Source organism: Drosophila suzukii, chromosome 3 (genome assembly GCF_043229965.1).
Source record: "Drosophila suzukii chromosome 3, CBGP_Dsuzu_IsoJpt1.0, whole genome shotgun sequence".
Taxonomy (NCBI): domain Eukaryota; kingdom Metazoa; phylum Arthropoda; class Insecta; order Diptera; family Drosophilidae; genus Drosophila; species Drosophila suzukii.
This window is the reverse complement of record NC_092082.1, coordinates 84,089,054-84,107,706: the sequence shown is the minus strand read 5'-3', so window position 1 is coordinate 84,107,706 and position 18,653 is coordinate 84,089,054. Positions and strand designations below refer to the sequence as shown.

At 42.1% G+C, this 18,653-nt stretch overlaps 4 protein-coding genes across 6 annotated transcripts; 2 read left to right on the top strand and 2 right to left on the bottom strand.

Moving 5' to 3' along the window:
• Positions 1 to 107: 107 nt before the first annotated feature.
• to (takeout) lies at positions 108 to 1,457 on the bottom strand. The gene is made up of 4 exons (XM_017071676.4): positions 1,307 to 1,457; positions 998 to 1,238; positions 704 to 843; positions 108 to 646 (listed from the first exon to the last, which is right to left on the bottom strand). Exons 1-4 carry the CDS (start codon positions 1,365 to 1,367, stop codon positions 342 to 344), a joined length of 747 nt encoding a protein of 248 aa, XP_016927165.4. The 5' UTR covers positions 1,368 to 1,457; the 3' UTR covers positions 108 to 341.
• A 1,313-nt stretch (positions 1,458 to 2,770) lies between these two features.
• On the bottom strand, positions 2,771 to 4,138 carry Jhbp7 (Juvenile hormone binding protein 7). Its single transcript, XM_036817530.3, has 4 exons — positions 3,969 to 4,138; positions 3,667 to 3,904; positions 3,189 to 3,434; positions 2,771 to 3,124 (listed from the first exon to the last, which is right to left on the bottom strand). Exons 1-4 carry the CDS (start codon positions 4,036 to 4,038, stop codon positions 2,923 to 2,925), a joined length of 756 nt encoding a protein of 251 aa, XP_036673425.3. The 5' UTR covers positions 4,039 to 4,138; the 3' UTR covers positions 2,771 to 2,922.
• A 2,226-nt stretch (positions 4,139 to 6,364) lies between these two features.
• Positions 6,365 to 8,452, top strand: Sil1 (Sil1 nucleotide exchange factor). Its single transcript, XM_036817504.3, has 2 exons — positions 6,365 to 6,602; positions 6,665 to 8,452. Exons 1-2 carry the CDS (start codon positions 6,467 to 6,469, stop codon positions 7,807 to 7,809), a joined length of 1,281 nt encoding a protein of 426 aa, XP_036673399.3. The 5' UTR covers positions 6,365 to 6,466; the 3' UTR covers positions 7,810 to 8,452.
• A 1,193-nt stretch (positions 8,453 to 9,645) lies between these two features.
• Positions 9,646 to 18,653, top strand: Cad96Cb (protocadherin Fat 4-like Cad96Ca). Of its 3 annotated transcripts, none has more exons than XM_065865383.2 (6): positions 9,646 to 9,998; positions 11,493 to 11,866; positions 14,438 to 14,739; positions 15,878 to 16,921; positions 16,995 to 17,727; positions 17,913 to 18,653. In XM_065865383.2, the coding sequence occupies exons 2-6, from the start codon at positions 11,806 to 11,808 to the stop codon at positions 18,134 to 18,136; spliced, it is 2,364 nt and encodes a 787-aa protein (XP_065721455.1). In that variant the 5' UTR covers positions 9,646 to 9,998; positions 11,493 to 11,805; the 3' UTR covers positions 18,137 to 18,653. The 3 variants fall into 3 exon arrangements, with proteins under 3 accessions (XP_065721455.1, XP_065721454.1, XP_036673279.2); XM_065865382.2 differs by having other exon boundaries at positions 9,647 to 9,998; positions 16,992 to 17,727; XM_036817384.3 differs by lacking the exon at positions 9,646 to 9,998 and having other exon boundaries at positions 10,295 to 11,866; positions 16,992 to 17,727.

Below are 18,653 nucleotides of genomic sequence, written 5' to 3'. Positions count from 1 at the left end.
TGATTATCAAGAAAAAAACTGTTTCATATAGTTTAAACCACAGCCAAAATTCTATTGCTAGAATTTTTAAATTATTAATAAATCCAAAATATTCTTGTGCTACAAAGTGTTAGCCATATAAACTTTATTGCAGCAAAATTTCGTTTTACTTACAGAAGATTTCGCTCAGATGGTTAAATGGTAATTAAGCATTTCCCTACTTATTCTAACGTTATAAATGAACTCGCGACCCTCATTAAATCGAATGATAATTGCTAACGCTAAAACCTATATGAGCTAGAGTTTGCGATAAGTATCGACACGTGTTCTTTTTTCTAATTTCAAAACGAATATCACATTGGCTACTCCTCGGCAAAAAGCTTCGAATACGGGAGCTTGGAGAACACGCCTTTTACGATTCCCATGTAGAGCTGACTGAAGGACTTATCAATTGCTGAAGCCGTCTCCTTATAAATGGCCTCCGAATTCTCGTTCAGGAAGACATTCATATTATCGCCCAGCGCCTTGTCCCCATTGAACAGATTCGAAAAGTGGTAGTGGGTGGACTCCGGCTTCATTGTTATTTTGAAGTTGGTAACGTCCAAATAGATCTCCCCGTTCTTCTCCAACGGTTTGCCCGAGAAGGTGACGATTGACTTGACGTTAACTGGAAAGGATTTTTAGTCCACTGGTTTATTTTGGGAACCAAGTCGACTTATCTCACCCATAGTCATGTTACTTTTTCCCGTACCGCTGATCGGCAGAATGAGTACCTTCCCGTTGATATTATAGGGTCCCACCAGTGAGAAGGTTTTCGCGATTATCCTCACTTCGTGCTTTCCGGTAAGATCCTTTCCGAATCCCCTGAAAATATAAAGTTAATTGAAATTACTGTGTTTTTAAGAGCTTTTCACTTTTCTAATTGTAATAATCTTTAAAAATGGCATACATTTTAAGATTCAACGACCTTCCTAATTCTCCTGGAAAAAACCATTATTTTAGATGACTAGCCACTTACTTCACTTTAACTATCCTTTGATCCTTGATGCCGTACAGCAAGTTATCGGTAAAAGTAAGAGTTATGCCCACGGGACTGGCATCCTCTCCCTGGCTTATCACAAGCTTGTCCACCTTCAGAGGATCTAAGCGCGTCAGGTTTAGACCAGGATCCTCCTCCGAAGATCTCTCACTAAACAGTGTATTGCACAGTTTCATGATACACTCGCCATCGCCGTATTTACAAGGTTTAGGATCGTCAGCTGCGAGGATAGCAGGAGATTATTTAAAGGATAGCCCGAGTATCATATCATATCATATAACATCTTACGAAATTTGGCTTGCACCGACACGGATAAAGTGAGAACAATTGCCAACGCGATCCCGAACATCTTTACGCGTCTATAACTTAGTGTAACTGAATATGAAAAGGAATTTGGTCTAGTATTTATAGTGGCACACTAAGTGCAACTCAAGTAGAGTGCCAAAGCAACCTTTGATTTTGCTTTTATCTGTGGCGTAACTGTCTGCTGTCAATTTGAGAACTCGTTCAAATTCCCCTCATATAGAAAACTGAATCATCTCATTCTATTATGCAATAGAGGATTAATTATTTTTGTATATGCTTCTATATACAAAATACTTAAGTACTTAAACTTCTCCCTAACACGTATTTTCAGACAAAGCAATTTCGCAAAAGTATATTCATTATAATGGGATCAGTGGTCTGTATTAAAAATGGTATGATTAAAACAAATCATGCATTGAATCATATTTCGTATAATCCTCATTACATACAAAGTTACATGCAAAACTGACTCAGCTAATTGTAACACACAGCTTACAACAATCAAGAAATACTTTAATTGGAATGAGAAACAAATATGGCATTAAGTACACATACTCCCGTAACAACATTGGCAACAAAGTGTGCAACATACAAAAGGGCCAGTTCCAAATATAGCCGAATTAAGTTGCGAAAACAACAGTGTCATCGTGATCGCCACATCCCAAGAATCGGAGCAGAGCTGGAGCGCCAGAACAGGTCCTAAACTTCAGTTAACTTAATTGCCCAACGCCCCGTTTTAAGGCCCAGCCTCCGTGGAGAACAAAAGCGACTTGTTTCACTCGGATTCGCTGCAGTTGATTGACTCGTGGAAGATTTTCACTGACTCAAGGCCAACTGGGTGTCCGATTCCCTAAGATGGGATTCCAGGTTTACCGTTGGCTACTCTTGAACTTGGCAAGTAAAACTAATTATGATCAGGGTAATATTAAAAATAACTTGATATGTGTCTTTCTAAACTATTGAAAAGGTATATTTTCTTAAATTTCAAAGTCAGTGAATCTGGAATATTAGATTAAGCAATAAATTCAGCAGTGTTTCCTTGTTTCATGCTTGTCTTTTAAAGAAAAGAATAAAATATTCATTGACGTCAAGTCAAATAGATCTGATAAAATTAAATTAAATTAAAAATCAATAAATTTTCGTTTAAATCTAATGTCTGTATCAACAAGAAAATCTTATTAAGCAAAGTACTTTCATATAATATTAACCAAGTTTAGTACAAGATTAAATTCAGAGTACTTAGTGTCTAAATTGCTAAACTGCTGCCCCCAGCTGTGGTGAATCTAGTGATAATTTTTTGCCATGCAAATTCCCAATCAAACGCTCGATCACGTGAGTTGCCTGCTGATTGCCGATTGCTTGCCAAAAAAGTGTATGCGACAGTTGTGCGGAAATGCCGAGATCTACGCTTGATTAAACAATAGCCCCCCGCAGAAGCACAACCAGTTTTCGCATTATGTTTGTTTTATTTCTACAATTTAAAGCTTAGCTTAGCAGATACGATGATATGTCAATGGCCGGAATGCAACGCCCCATGTGTGTGAAATGCTGGTGAGGAAATACTCGTACACTTAGCCTAATGCCGGACGACCTAGGGCTCAGTTCTCCAGGAACAGATCCTCGTAGGCAAACCGCTTGAATAGCTGCGTCAGGATGCTCTTCATAATCTCAGCGATGGCTACGTGGATGGATGGATGCAGCTCGTTCCACACCTCCGTCCAGTTGTCGTTGAGGAACTGGTTCAGGTTGGCTCCCAAGGCCTGGTCGCCGTTGAAGAGGTTGTCCAGTCGGATATTCATCCTGGTAGGAAACAAAGAACATTTATAGCTGAACTTGAATGGATAGTAATCCCCATTTCACTTACTTTTGTGGCTCCACAAGCACCTTGAGCTTGTCCACGCTTAGGAAATTGCGTCCATTGCGCAACTGGGTGCCCGGCTTGAACTTCACCGAGAACTTGGGATTATGCAGGATGATCTCGGCATCGCCATCACCGCGAATGGGCAGGATCAGGATGCGTCCATCCGCCACGTACTTGCCCTTCAGAACGATCTTGGGGAAGGATCCGTACATCTCAAACTTGCTGGTGGCAGGATCTGCGCCAAAGCCACTAGAAGAATTTCAAGGGAGGATGGGTCAAGTAAGTATAATAGTATATAAATAAAGAATATATTTCTTAAAGTAAGAATAATACAACTTAATAGGATCCCTATCTATAAAAATGAAGCTTGGTTTTTAGTTCAAAAATCAGTTAAACTTTGCATTGATAAATAAGTAAATTACTATTATTTATTACAAATGAGAAACTGGATATCTGATATTTTTATTTTTTTAATACTTACACAGCTCTATCGAACTTCACTCCCGACAGGCCCTCCACGTTCACATCCTTAAAGTTGAGCTTGAGGTTCAGGGAGCCAGTGCGTCCGTCGGAGATGTCGAAGCGCTTGATCAGGAAGGGTTCCACCTGGGGGAACCCAGCCGCCGGGTAGCCAGTCCTTGCGTACTGACTGATGAGCATGTGGGATACGTTGATGATGCAGCTGGTGTCGCCCATCCGACAGCGGGGCAGCTCAGGAGCTGTAAGGATAAGCCCGGATTAGCACGGGTCACGAAGGGGACTAGGCCCAGCAAAAGGACTCACGGAAATTGGTGGCAGCACTGGCCAAACAGAAAAGCAGGGCCACGGAGCCCAGTTGGAGCAGCAGCATCATTTTGGATCGATCTCTAAGAGGCACTACGAAATTCACCCGTTCGATAGTTAGGCGAACGCCCGACCAGGTTCAATGGCAAACTGTAAATTGGCTCTGGACTGACGGCGGCATTTATAAAATTTCTGATCGGCCAGAACGACGGAGCGAAGTGGCCGACAACCAGTACACTTCATAGTTTATTCATTCCTGACTTGTCTTGGCCCTTGTTGTTGTTGCTGCCCGCCTGATTGGTGGCTATTTTTATTTATTCGTATATCTCTTTCGTTCTGTGTTTTGGCTTCTCCTACTCATTATGATCATCATCATTATAGTAGCCACCCCTAGCCAGAATTGGCAGCAACAATATTATTAATTAATATTATTAGCATGTGCCTGGTTTCGCCAGAATATCAACAAATAACAATAAACAATAACAATGGCTTGGCACAAAAAGGCAGCGAAAAATTAAAAGTGATTCTATAAATTTTAATGTTCGACCCGCCATCAAGTTTTCGAGCTATAAGTCTATAATATAATTCTCCTTTTCCTACAATAATGCATTATAATTCAGACTATTTCGGTTTTTGTGTACTTTTTATAGATCTAAACTCTGTGAAATGGAATCTGCGCTTTGTTCGCACTTAAAGTGATGTGCAAATGATTATTCGTACTTATCAGCGATTATATTAACCATCTCGTGTTTGCTTTGAGATCAGCACTTGGGATTTAGAACCTTTGGGATTTCCAAAGTGAGTTTGAATAACATGTGCTAAATGGTCAAGCAGGTTTGAATAGAATGTTAATGAAGTCATTAGCATAGGTCAGGGGAAAGGATTCTTGACACTCACTTGAAAAATAGCAAATACTACTTGGATCTAAATATCATTTTTAAATTAAATGAATTACATCCCAGGGTTAGTATTAAAGTATTCATGTTATAATGTTTATTTTCATTACTTTTCAGAGAAGAATGTTGCATCCCAAGGCTAATAGCCATAGAAAACTCAAAGAATTTCCGTTCTGCCCCATTCAAAGATTAATCTTTTTGGGCAACGGCTCAATTTCGTACATAATTAGACATCATCGAGAATTTAAGACGACATGGTTCGAAACTGGTTCCAACGGCACTCTTAATGGATTCACCGGCTAAAAGTTGCCCCCCGGCTTTATTGGCTTCACTTTCAAACTATTCTGACAGGCGGCGTTTGGAGCTGGCCGGAGTGTATTTAAATTTAATTTGCCAAATTGTAGTTAAAGGCTTCTGGCGTTCGTCATCGGCAATTAGCATATGCGGTGTGATTGCTTTATATACTATATTATGCGATTGGCATGAAACCGGCATTTTGTTTATTTACCCATCCAATTGGCGCCAGGTGAGTCCACATACCTTAGCTGGGCACTTTGCATTGTTTGCTTAGCCAATTCCTAGACGCTGTCGTAGACACCGGGATTACTGCGGTCTAAAAAAGTTGTTAATATATGTGAACACGCGTTTATTTTATTACGCCGGGCTGCCCTATGAATAAATTTGCATCTTCGATTTAGTTGTGTTTGAATCTGATTCATCTGGTGTAAACATGATTCGGCTTTTTATTTAAATGAATAGTACATAACTAGTCCATCCACTTTGTGAGTCGTGGAAAGCTTGTGAATGATGTTACGTTTTATTTGTTTAGGAAATCATGATGATTTTGGGAATTTTTCTGGAATTCTGGTCTGAATGGCATTAATTTTTTTTGTTTTCCAATTCCTTTTCATTTTTATAATAGTGCAAGCTAGATCTTGTTTTTAATAACTAACGCCTATCTGAATAGATTTATGATGACAGTTATTAATAGCTACCAACCAATAAATTTTTCCATCTGTATTTTTTAAATTCATAGACTAGAAAGTTCCACGGACCGTAAATAATAATTATTTGTGATTTTTATTTTAAATGACCTACTAAGATATTTTAGTATTTCTTTTTCCAATTTGTCTGATACATTGCGGGCAAGCGTAAATATACTATTATTTTGTCTTCAAATTGGTAATTTATACAGCCCTCGTGGACGAAAGTAAAAATATTGGCATTTTTTACATGTAAAAGTAAGAATTACAGTAGTCTTTTTAATCTTTATAATTTTAAAATTAGAGGGCTTCATAGAGAAAACATGCTGAGGAAATTTCCTTTTATAAAAAAAGTATGTTTAAATTTGAAATTAAATTGTAACCGTTATTGACTGGTTCCATTCGGAACTCTTCCAAAGATGTGGTATAATTATTAGAGCAGCCAACGGGCACACCATGTTTGGCGTGCCAAACATCGATTACTGATGTCTTAAAAACTTCGATGACATGTTAACATCGATGTTTCTCCACCTCTAATTTCAAAACCCTCACGAAACTTATTTATAACCCGGTGAAATACAATTTGGACCCATTCTGGAGACAAGGCAGGTGAATCAGCATGAGTGGAAAGCGGATAGTTTGCCTCCTGGCCAGTGTCCTGATCCTGGGAAGCCTGCAAGTGGCGGCGGCAGCGGAAACGGACAACAAAACAAGTGAATTCGTGGCCACCAAGGAATGGCAGGTGATTGCGGAAGGTAAGGGCTAGCCGTTTGAACTCTCCGATGACGTGTACTAAGTGGGGAATCCTCATTTTCAGGTCAAGCCATTCCCAAGGGTCTCCACGTGCGCATCAACATGCAGAACGGACTCAAGGAAGCCAAACTATTGGACGAAAGCGAACGTGGCACTGCTCTACAGAGTCAACCGGGAGACCAGAAGGATCAGGATGACAACGAACCCCTGGCCCTAGACTACAAGCCGGACATCATCGAGGAGTCCCTGCGTCGGGTCAAGGAGCAGAAGAAGAGCTACGCGGAGCTGCGCAAGGCCTACAAGGAGTTCCAGAAGAACTTTCGCACAGACGGAGAGCTGATTGTCCAGCTGATCGATCAGTATCGGAACTTCAGCAAGACGCCGCTGGAGTCAGAGATGCGCTCCAAGCTGGACTGCCTGGAGAACCTGGAGTACCTGCTGCACCAGATCGACAATGCCCTGATGTTTATCGATAATGGGGGACTGGACGACGTGCTCCTGCCCATTGTGGTCAACGATACAAACACCTCCCTAAGGGTCTCTGCCATGCGGGTGTTGGGCTCCCTGGCGAGCAATAATCCCAAGGCGCAGATTAAGGTGTTCGAGAAGAACTTTGGCTCCCACCTGGCCCAGATCCTAACCAGCTCTGGAAATGCTGCAGAAGTCTCTGCCTCACTTCACGCCTTTGGAGCACTGTTGCGGAAGTTTCCGCTAGCCCAGCAACGAGTCCTCTCCACTTCGGGCACACAGGCTCTGATAAAGGTTCTGCAAAGTCCAGATGTGGAGCTCCGGAGCAAGGCCAAAGTGGTGACCCTCATCAGTGACCTGGTGCTGGAGAAGCGGTCAGTCCTGGAGGCCAGCAAAGATGCACCCGAAGCGGTCTCCACGATGGCGCAATATGTGCTTCTGGAGTTCGAGCCATGGCTGCAAACGCAGGGCTACTGTGCTGCGGTGGACAGTGTCTTGACCAAGGACTTCCTGCATCTTTTGGAGCAACCCGAGGTGGTGGAACAGTTTGCCACTGCCTTGGAAACCACCGAGGATCTGTGCATTACCTCCTGGTCGCAAAGTTCGGGTCTCAGGCACGCCCTGCTCACCGTTCGCAACCGATATGCCAACACCAAGGACGAGTACCGATTGGAGGTGTCACAGATCTTGGCCAAACTGTGCGAAAGATTGTTCAACAAACCCAAACACACCGAACTGTAATCCTAGCCAATTTACTATGTAAAAGTTTTAGTTAATTGTAAGCAGAGTTTGAATGTAATTCGTAGCCAAACAATATACCTTTCATGTTCAGGTTAAGTAAATATGATAACTAAGTTGCCAAGTACTTGTGATGCGAAAATAATGCTCCTTTTGCAAAAAGTGTACACTTTGTCATTAATATAAGAATGCTACTTATATTTATGATTTCTTTCTGCAAGTTAGATTCGATAAAAAACTTAATTTATTCTTACAGAGGCTGGAGAATAGGTATGCCAATTCTAAACTAAGATCTCTGTTATAAGAATTTCGGTAATAAAAAAGTCATCTTTCCATAGCTCTTAATTGCTTCCTTATCTTTAAGATAAATTAATTCTTAAATACACATTTTTTGTATTCTTTTTATCTTTGCGTAAGCTAACATAGAACATAGGTTTTTCTTTTAATTTGATTTTGTTTAATACTTGTCTAAGAATCTATTTCTTTCTATTAATAACTTACAGAGTTGACACTCCTAAGTAGACTGTCTGGACAACTTGGATTATCTCATTTACCCGATAAATAATCACCTGATTCCCTGTGTTCTCTAAATAATGTTGTTTCTGTGTACATATATATCTAAAATAAAAAAGCAATATTCAATTAATCATTGTTCTGAAATTATTCATAATAGTTATTTCAAAAATTAAAAACATATGTCTTTTCCAACTCCTGCTATACATTGTATGATAAAAGATATTATCCCAAAACAAGAAAAGAAAATGTATTTTCCATCTGAAATTAACATTAGGAATTCCAACCCCTTGTAGAACTTTAGACCTATTTAAAGCCCGATAAGGCGGGCATAATCGACCAGGCCATAAAGTAAGTCAAAAGTGTCGGAAAGAAAGCAAAAACCGAAGAAAGCATGCCCCAAAAAACCACTCGAAGTTTGCATGTAAGTGAAGGAAGCCAAGGAAGAACAAGGAAAGCCTGGCACGAAACTGTACAGGAAGAGAAAGGACTTCGGACCGGGAGAGTGCAATTATGTGCCGGCGACGTCCAGGGCGGGAATTACAGCAATTAACGGCAGTCACATGCAAATGCAATGTCACTGGAGCTGAGTCACGAAGGTGGACGGGTCAGGTGAAATGGAAGGAGGAGAGCCTGGAAGGGAGACCGGCTAGGACGCCGCCTTGGTTCCCATGGCTACTCCTCACAATGTAAACAGAGAGAGGCTCCAAGAGAGAGAGAGAGAGAGAAAGGGGTTGCCAAGCCGGCTCAGTGGAGCACAACGAAGAGAGGCACTGCTCCTGGTCTGGAATCCACTCGTACTCATCAATTCCAGCTGGGGCGCGTGCGCTGTGGCAGCAAGCTGTTGTTGTTGTCATGGCACTGCCGCCGCCGCTTTCCGTTTCTTCTTGCTTCTTTCCAGTCGAAACGCTTGACGAGTGATGTGGAAACATTTTCAACACAAGTAAAAGCTGGCGTCCAGAGAGGCTTCCACCGTTTAGCCACAGCAACGGTAAAAATAATAGGAGTTTAACTAAACCCTACCAAAACCCAACTAAAACTATGGAAAATACCAATGAACTTACAAATATTATGTGTAGTATTTATTCTATAACATTTTGTTGTAGGGTTTTTCAACATATTTTCAATTCAGGGAGTTCATAGAATGAAAACACTTTTTATTTTTCTTAAGTTTTTAAAAAACAAATTTCTAAAAAGTACATTTTTTGAAGCTATTACTGTTTCAAAAGTTTTACGCCTAATAAACTTTTATACAAATAGTACATTTCCTAATTTACAGCAAGAAACATTAATTGCGACAATAAATTTTCTATTATTAAAAGTCGGTATCCTGAACTATAGAATCTTATTGTTTAGCTTTGGCAAAACTTTTCAAAATGTTACTAGTTTTTTGGACTGGCCTGTAGGCATGTGTGCATGCATGATAGTGAGCACAAGTCCAACGCACACCGGCTTTACAGGCTGTTGCTGCTTTTATTGCTGTCGGTTGTTAGGGGGCGCGACTTTGGCAACATTATGGAAAATCAGTTTGTGTTTGGATCGCGAGGAGCTCGTTCAGCGCTGCGGAGTACTAAATAAAACCGATTTTGGCCAACTTTGTTCTTTGTCCATTGCAATCGCAATCATAACAATGAAGAGTTAAATTAATTGCACCGGAAAACAAACCCCAAAAGGATTAAGTGCGTGTTTGTAAAGGATAAATACAGTGAAACCCAAAATAATAATGGCAGATTGCCTAAAACTTAAAAATAATGAGTCAATTGAAAAAGGGTTTGCAGTAATGAAAGTGACAGGAAGTCCATAAAAATATTGAACAGTTTAGTTGAGAATTCATTTTCATTGAAAAATAACTTCAGTAAGCATTACAGTGTTTCAGAAAAATGTTTGAAAAAGTTTAGAGGATGTGATATTTAATAATATTTTCATCAAATTGTTTCGTTTATATTGTTATTATGAAAACAAAGTCGAAGTATTAAAAAGGCTTACACATTGTGAAATATACTCGTATGAAAAATACGACGAATTAATTATTGAGATTATTATGGTTAACTTACTTTATCTAATTTTAAAGACATCTTGTAATCATTACCGGAATCCATAACTTGTGGCCAATTAAACTTCCCATATGCTATTAATAAGTCAACACTTTTTTCGATTGAAAAAACCCCAGGGAAAACAAGTTCACAGTCCGCGGCCCAAGCGAATATTGGAAAATGTAACCGTTTTTACACAGGTGAATGACTTTTTTGTGCGCTTCCGCGGGCTTCCGGTCAAAAAAGCGTTTTCATTTTCGCCATCGGCCAACGGCCAGCGGCTGATTTGTATGCAAATGTTTGTCTGTCCCCTCAAACCTCCGGATTCAACCATCAACATCAACAACCACCCCAATGCAACACGCCTCTCACTACCCACACTTTCCCCACCCACCTGCTGTGGTATGCCATAAATCCTAGCCAGGAGGAAGCTCCTTTGGCCCGTGTAAACGGCGTTTGAAATTCTTCCACTAGTTCAAAAATACCGGAACCAAGGAAACAAAAACATTCCCACTGTTGTTGTCTTTATACCCTTTGGAGTTATAAAGGTATTGTAGTTTGATCATAAATTAGATTCTAGTATAAAGGATCATTTCCTACGACATTTTCACTATCCTTTTCTATAAACTTAAAGTGATTATTTATATAAAAAATCAGTTCAAACCCTAAGAACTTAGAAAAAATCATTAAATCGCAGGGTTTTAATGTCATTAAACGTTCGTTGATAGGGTACTTGAAGCTTCGGTCTTTAAAAGGTAACATCCCCTTTTTGCCTGTGTTATTCTTGGAGTTTCTGGTGGAATAAAATGCCGCCAATTCCGTTGGTGACAACAGTGTGGCAACCGACCAAGCGACCCGACTCCAAACTCCCAACTTGGAGGTGACATGTGTGCGACATTTGCCCCACAACCAGAAGACAATAGAAAAAGGAAGCAGGCGGGGTGGAAGAATATGCTAAAGATGAGGAACAACTTTCAGTTGCTAGAAGGTTGGAAGGTGGGGAGTGCTAATGTTCCAGTTGCTTTGGTTTCTGTGCCAAAGTGTTTTGTCTATCTAATAATCTTGTAATAATCTAGAAGACTCTCGATCCCCCTTGCCCTCACCATTATCCATTTCAAATTGCCATTTTGCCAATTACAGAGCTCAACAAAGGAAAAGTTGCACATAAATTCAATTTGAGAACGTTTATGGAACATCAGAGATGAACTTAAATTTATTGCTGATATAAAAGACTGTCTGCAATAACTTAACTTTAAGAAGAAAATACAAACCGGTTAAAGACTGTTAAAAATTGAGCATGGAAAGTGTGAAGGAGTTTCTAGTGAAGTGACCGATCTTGGAGTGATAATAAATAACGATTACTTTATAATTTGTCTGGAGTGTTATGTTTCTCTAAGAAGCTAAGGAACTATCATTTTACTTGATTACTGATCCTACAATATTGCTGTACAAAATGTGGATATATCATCATTGGATATGCTACGTGTTCTTCGCCCTCTGCTGCCTGAATACTGGTGAGTTCTTAAAAACTATTTCTTAAATAGAATCTTTGTAAGTAAAATCTTGAGGACATAATACATTTCAACAGAGCATGCCCGTAATTACATCCACTTAGCAATGGTATGGTTATTGACTTGGAATCTTGGTTAAGTAACTACAGATCCAAGTGTCGTCTTTGATAATCGAAAACAAACAAAGCAATTAACCGCATGTAACCCTCGAAAAGTAAAAACTGAAATAGTGAAATTCCTAGCGAGACTCGATAAATTAATGAGGAAAGTCAGCCAAGAAAACAAACGGAGACGTCAACGTCGTTCTGGTCCAACGATTTATGACGGATAAAACTATTTACGTGACTTACTCGGGTTTTGCCAACTCCCGAAACAATCTACGTAAAACCCCCCTTGGAGCAGCTGTCAAATGGTTTGCCTTTTCTGGATATGGATACGCAGGCCGATTGTGGTCATGAGTTGCTCCAGTTTCAAGTTCCATTTAGTGCATTAATTTCGGTTCATTACATTGTCATACTTGAGTGATATCGTTAGTCTACCTGGGCAAAGAATGTATCTCTGCGGCATGCCGACAATTCTATAATGGCTCTGTCACAGTTCAAGTTCTTCCTTAACGGGTTTTGTCATAACCCCCATACGGATATATCTAGCTTGACCTGTGCCACAAAAATTGATTGCAAAATACTTATGTCGATGCTTACGATGTTTAACCAGACAGAACTCGCATGGAGCGGAGCCACAAGTTGCTGTTGACTGGCAGGCCCGAATCGGAATCCCAAAAATAAACCCCTATACCTTATAACTTATACCTTATGCCAAAGTCAGTGGCCCAGACCGAGGAGTTTGTCGTTTCGTTGGCGTTTTTCATGAAAATCACCAAGCTGAACGGGCACTTTTTCTCTTTTTTGGGCTTTCATGGTGTTGTTTTATCAAAAGAAACCAAAACAAACCGAAATGAAAATTTGTTTTCTGAACTTTTTGATTGTTGAAACTTTTCCCCGCCATATTCATATGCACATCCAGGTATTCGGCCAAATTTGTTCAGCCGTCAACTCACTTTCATTTGTCTTACACTCCCCGACTTTGCAAAAATAAAAACAAAAATAGAACTTATGTAATCTTTAGGTGCGTTTGGGTTTGGTCTTTAATCTCCACTTTATTTGTGTAAAGCTTCGCGGATTTACGCTTGAGGTATTTGCACCTTATGGATGAGTTTTGGAATCCTATGACTCTAATTAGTTTAGGTTTTTAGATAAAGAGGATTGCATACATGGATTCGCTACTAATTAGTAGGATAGTTGGGTAATCGAAATGTGTTTAATCTTTGGCGGGATTCCAGTGCGTAGTCCCGACATCAATTTGCGATTTCAAAACTTTCCATTTTCTCCAGAAAGTAGTGCATGTAGTATGTTAACATACGTGAGCTATCAGCACACATCTGAGAGATTTTGTAATAAATCCGGAGCAATTAGACTAATTTCCAAAACACTTTTAAGTGTCGAAGAAAGTCCACGAACAGAGATCTTCATTGCCATGTGCATTGCCCAATGTCACAACAATTAACCTACAACACAGATCTTGAAAACGAGTAGAAGATTTCTCTCTGCCATATCTCCTCTGTAGGCCTCGTGGAGAAAATCCCGCCGGAGATGACTGCCGACCCACAGTCAGGGTCATTGCAAACCGTTTTTAATCCAACAACCGTTTACCAGAACGAAATTTAAAAAAAACATAAATTATACTGTTAGCACATAATAAGAACTTGTTCTTTAGGTGGTCAAGGGGTTGGAGGTAAAAACCGGAACATTTCAAGGGAAATACTTGTAAGACTTTATAATTGCGTTGCCCAAAAAAGGTGTTATGTCATGCTCCCATGGGAGTTAAGTAATTATACCAATTTACCCGCTATATATACTGTAAAATAGGTTCACACAATTGAACCAGTCGTCAAGTAAAAGTTCCTAAATTAGTCATAAAAGTACAAACTTTCTTCGATTATTTTTCGTATAATCTTGAACCAATTTACATACGAGGAGGGCAAGTGTTTGCAACAATTTGCATGGCCATCCTAAGTTTACCCATTGCAGACTAACACAATTAGATATCAGAGCTTGTCCGGAAACGCAAATCAGCTGCGAAGCGCCCAAAGAGGGGTCGAGAGATGTTCCATGTGGGCAGTTACCCACATGGATACTTACTTGGACCCACGGTGGTTGGTCTTCGCCGTTGCAGCTGTGGCCGAAAATTGCAGCACTCGGAATGAAAGAAAACGGAAGCTTAGTAGAGCGTATCCGAGGTACGAGCAAACATGTCTGGCGATTCGGACAGGTGGCTCACTGGAACACAAACACTGGACCATCCAGTGCTCTCTGTGGTGGCTTCCTCTGCCTGTCGCTGCAATTTACTTTTAATTTGCAATTATCAGGACGGACCGAAAGTAAGCCTGAAAGGGAGAGAGTCCAATTTGTAGAGCCATGCTTAAAAAGTGTATTTTGTTCACTACTTTGTAGGCCAAAGACACCGTAGGATAAAAATGAAATGTATATGTTTGTATTTATATTCCTCTCTTTCTAGCCACTTTTGGAGCTATTCTGGACTCACGTTGCTATCTCGAGGGCGGAGGTTCCGCGGAAAGTTTCCTGGCCACCGAGGATCTTGCAGTGGGTTCTATAATTGGCAAGCTAAGGATAAACGGAGATCCAAATGCCGAGACAGGGGACATCAATCTTTCGCTGAGAGAAAAGAATGCTCCAGTAGAGATTCATTCTGGGACCAAGGAGTTAGCTCTATCGGTGGAACTCGACAAGGAGGGAGTGAGAGGTCCCTCATCCATCTATGTGAATGTCATCTGCATACGACGACATTCCACGGATCCGGTAAGAATTTTGATTATACGAATAATATGTTATTAGATTTACAATCTGTGATAGTGAATTAGGAAAAAAGGGACATTGTCATTAGAGCTGAAAAATAGTAAAATTAGGGCAATGAGAGTCGATTCGAAAAGTTCTGTTCCTAAGAAAAAAAAACCGTAAGAAACGAGGGTGGATGGGAATCAGTTAAAGCTAGCATAAAGGGAATCAATATAAAACTTCAAAGGTGGTGGCTAAGCACTTGTCGATCAGGTTAACGCCGCAATTAATCAGAAGTTCTGGTCAGTGGCCCACATCGACCACATTTCCTTGAAGTTCTTCCTGTCGGCCACTTTCCAACCGCATTCCGCACTTGCGAGGGACCCTTTCGTGCAATGGGCAACCAATTAACCTATATAGCGTAAGTTGCCACCTTCTTGAACCACAATCCTCTTCTAGGCAGTGCGTGTTCCCTTGGGGGCCAGCTAGGTTTGTTAAATTTTGGTAAACACGATTCGATGGTACCGGCTTTGCGGCTATTCGAGGAACTCTATAAACAATTGAAAACTTTAGCCAGACAATGAACGCCCATTTCAATTTTAGAATCAACAAAACGCTAGTTGCAACTTCAACAGCAACTATTGGCGCTATTGCATCTGAAAAGCCAAGGAGCCGTCGAAGGAGGAGCACCTAGCAGTCAACCCCTTGTGGCGCCTGTGGTTAGCCCCAGCTTGGTGGCCATAAATTAGCCATTAAGGCTTCCGTTTGCGGGTAGAAATCTAGGCGTGGGGAATCGGAGGAATCGGGGATGGCCTGGTTTGGGCGGCGGGGTCTGCTAAACATGCAAATGTATGCAGGACATTCGGCGGCGTGCTTGGGCTTTGAACTCCTGGGAGGTCAGTGACCAGCACATATAAGGTGTTCGTCTTGAAGTGCAAACATTCGAAAAATTGGTTACACTACACTTTCAAAAAAAAGGATATAAGGCGGGAAAGTTTAAAAAGGTATAATATTACAAATATTTACAAACTATACGCAGAACCAAAAAAAATCATTACATTCGACACTTAAAAAGTTGTTATTAAATAGGACACCCATTTTCAATTTTTCTGAGTGCTGGGATTTGCTTACTCAATGTTCCCTTTTTCCATTTCCTCCCCAGAGTTTCGTCATCCCCGTGAATGTGCGAGTAACCGATGTGAACGATAATGCCCCCGAGTGGATCGGAACACCCTACACTTTAACCCTCTCGGAGGTGACAGTGCCTGGAACCCGAATACTGCAGGGCGCCCGTGCCGAGGATGCCGATCAACCGGGTCCCTTCTCCACCGTGGAGTACCAGGTGCTGCCAGGACCTTACTCGGAGTATGTGCAGTTCCTTAATCCCCTCGAAGGCACGCTGGTTCTAAAGAAAGCTCTCGACTACGAGCAGCTGCAGAATTTCACCGTGAAGCTGAGGGCACAAGATCAGGGGACACCACCACGTCACTCGGATACACTGCTCCGGGTGGTCATCACGGATGCGGATGACCAGAACCCAAAGTTCCAGCGGGAGTCCTACAGTGCAGAGATACCAGTGGATGGCAGGCCAGGAGAGCTGCGCATGCGACCGGAGCCACTCAAGGCGGTGGACCAGGACGAGGGCATCTGTGCGCCCATCCAGTACACAATAGTCCAATCGCAGGACGCCAAGTACTTTCGCATACATCCTCACAACGGAGCAATTAGTTTGCTGACCCCCATCGGATATGCCGATGTGGCCAATGGCGCCACTCTGGTGGTGAAGGCCACGCAGATCGACAATCCCGATCGCTATGCTCTAACCACTGTCCAGTTGACGCGACCTGGTAGTCATAGTGATCTAAGCACTCTGGCCTTCGTCCAAAAGAGATTCGTAATGCGCATTCGCGAGGATACAGCGGTGGGCAATCGGATTCTGGCTCTGCCCACCAATAAGCCCGGTAAACATCTTAAGTACACCATTCCCGATCCGGTGAACTCGCAGTTCTTCAGCGTGGGATCGCTGGGAGAACTGGTTCTGGCAAAACCCCTTGACTACGAGAAGATGACGAAGCATGAGTTCCAGGTGCTTGCCACCGATGGAATGACCAACAGCACCGCAGAACTCACGCTGGACGTAATTGACGTCAATGACTGGGAACCTCGGTTCCGGGAAACGCACTATGAGTTTATGGTGCCCAAAAGCGTAAGTATTCTATATGTTTTCATATCTTATCAACTGATTAACCTTACCTTATTTTCTTTTATCCTTCCAGCAGTCCTTGCAATCCCGCGTGGATTCCTTCGAGGGCGTGCTTATCGGCAAAGTGGAGGCTGCTGACGGAGATCGCAACGATAAACTGGAACTCTCGCTACGTGGTCAGCATGCCGGTCTGTTCGAGATTGATGCCACCGGAAACATTTATATGCGGCCGGAGCAGCTGCAGAGCCTTAATGAGTCTACGGTCCATCTGATAGCCATCGCCACGGACACGGGGGTGCCTCCAAGGAGCACCTCAGTTCCCGTGAGCGTGACCATGGAGGGGCTCACCCTTGCACAATCCGGTTGGAACAGTAACATGCTGGGAATGTTCGGCATGATCATGGGGCTCTTCCTGATGATCATAGTGGCGCTCAGCTGCTACATTGTGCGATCCAAAAAGCAGGGCAAGAGTGCCTCCAGCGGATTGGGTCTCGGTCGAAATCGGGTGCATAGCCAGGCGCATAGCAGTGTGTCCTCGGCCAATCTGGTTACCCATGAGAAGCTGGCGGGAAATGGCAACGGCAACGGAGCGAGTGTGACGAGCGGTGGGGTCTCTGTGCTGCATATGAAGCATGGCGGCAATATCACCATGGCCAATCCGATCAACAACGGCCTGCATCATGTGGCCAGTGGAGCCAGTAGTAGCATGGCCCTCGGAAGTTCCGCCGCCTTGTTGGAGCGGGAGCGAGAACGAGAAAGGGAGCGGGATCGGGAGCGTCAGCGGGAGAGCTATGCGGCCACAGTGCGCAGTAAGTGGCAGTCAATCTTAATTTTCCCCAAGGATGCAAGTCGTTCATGCTAAGTTTGAGCCAAATTAAAAATATAAAAACATAAAAATTAAATACATTTTGAGCCAGAATTGCATCCCTGATCTTTCCCAACTTTTTGCCCCAATCTCACCCGAAACATTCACTATTAAAAGTCTTCTTGCCAGGCATAGTTTCGCGCGCCTCAGCCAACGGTCAGCTTTTCGAGGAGGATGAGATCGAGCACGACTCCCTGCAGACGGAAAACAACAACCGCAAAGTGGCAGCCACGGGAGTGGCTAGTGGCGGAGTCACCACCATCACCACCACCTCGGCCAATGCGGGCTCCAATCTTCTGTCCGCCACCGATGCCATGGGTTCTTCGGAGAACAACTTGACGGTCTACTTTTAGAACTGCGGGAGCCAGCTCCTCCCGGAGAGCTTGTAAATATCGCTGCTAAGTCAGTTTAGGATTAGGTTTAGTTCCCGCACACGTGTATGTACATTGAGTAGACCAAATATAGCATTGTAAACAGACCCCGCACACGATATAGGCTAAGTCCAAGCGATTTCCATTGTAAAGTTTTGCTTCCCAGATTTTAAGAGGATCCGTCCAATAAAGTTTTCGACATTCAAGCATGTTGGCCCCTTCCATGCAAACAGTTTTCCTTACGAATCTCGTTGTTTATATTGTTGACACTTAAGTTCTACTTCGATTCTGGTGATCTTCACAACTTTGGCATGGACAAAACAAAAATAATTAAAAAACGGTTGACAGACTAAGAACAGATAGTAGCAGGTAGGTAGTAAGTAGGTTGTTACATTTAAATGTCGGGTAAAGAAGATTAAAATGGGGCAGAAAGTTCTTAGTTGGAAAACACTATAGCTCCAATATGAATCTAGTATTGAAGCAATAGTTCCTTAACCTG

Bases quoted from the DNA above. Each gene is read 5' to 3' on its own strand.
- Sil1 (XM_036817504.3), top strand. From the start codon at position 6,467: ATGAGTGGAAAGCGGATAGTTTGCCTCCTGGCCAGTGTCCTGATCCTG. The intron at 6,603-6,664 runs GTAAGGGCTAGC...CCTCATTTTCAG, and splicing joins ATGGCAGGTGATTGCGGAAG to GTCAAGCCATTCCCAAGGGT.
- Jhbp7 (XM_036817530.3), bottom strand. From the start codon at position 4,038: ATGATGCTGCTGCTCCAACTGGGCTCCGTGGCCCTGCTTTTCTGTTTG. The intron at 3,905-3,968 runs GTGAGTCCTTTT...TTATCCTTACAG, and splicing joins CAGTGCTGCCACCAATTTCC to CTCCTGAGCTGCCCCGCTGT. The intron at 3,125-3,188 runs GTAAGTGAAATG...GTTTCCTACCAG, and splicing joins GTGCTTGTGGAGCCACAAAA to GATGAATATCCGACTGGACA.
- Cad96Cb (XM_065865382.2), top strand. From the start codon at position 11,806: ATGTGGATATATCATCATTGGATATGCTACGTGTTCTTCGCCCTCTGC. The intron at 11,867-14,437 runs GTGAGTTCTTAA...CTCTCTTTCTAG, and splicing joins CCTCTGCTGCCTGAATACTG to CCACTTTTGGAGCTATTCTG. The intron at 16,922-16,991 runs GTAAGTATTCTA...TTATCCTTCCAG, and splicing joins AGTTTATGGTGCCCAAAAGC to CAGTCCTTGCAATCCCGCGT.
- to (XM_017071676.4), bottom strand. From the start codon at position 1,367: ATGTTCGGGATCGCGTTGGCAATTGTTCTCACTTTATCCGTGTCGGTG. The intron at 844-997 runs GTAAGTGGCTAG...TTATATTTTCAG, and splicing joins CAAAGGATAGTTAAAGTGAA to GGGATTCGGAAAGGATCTTA. The intron at 647-703 runs GTGAGATAAGTC...AATCCTTTCCAG, and splicing joins AAAAAGTAACATGACTATGG to TTAACGTCAAGTCAATCGTC.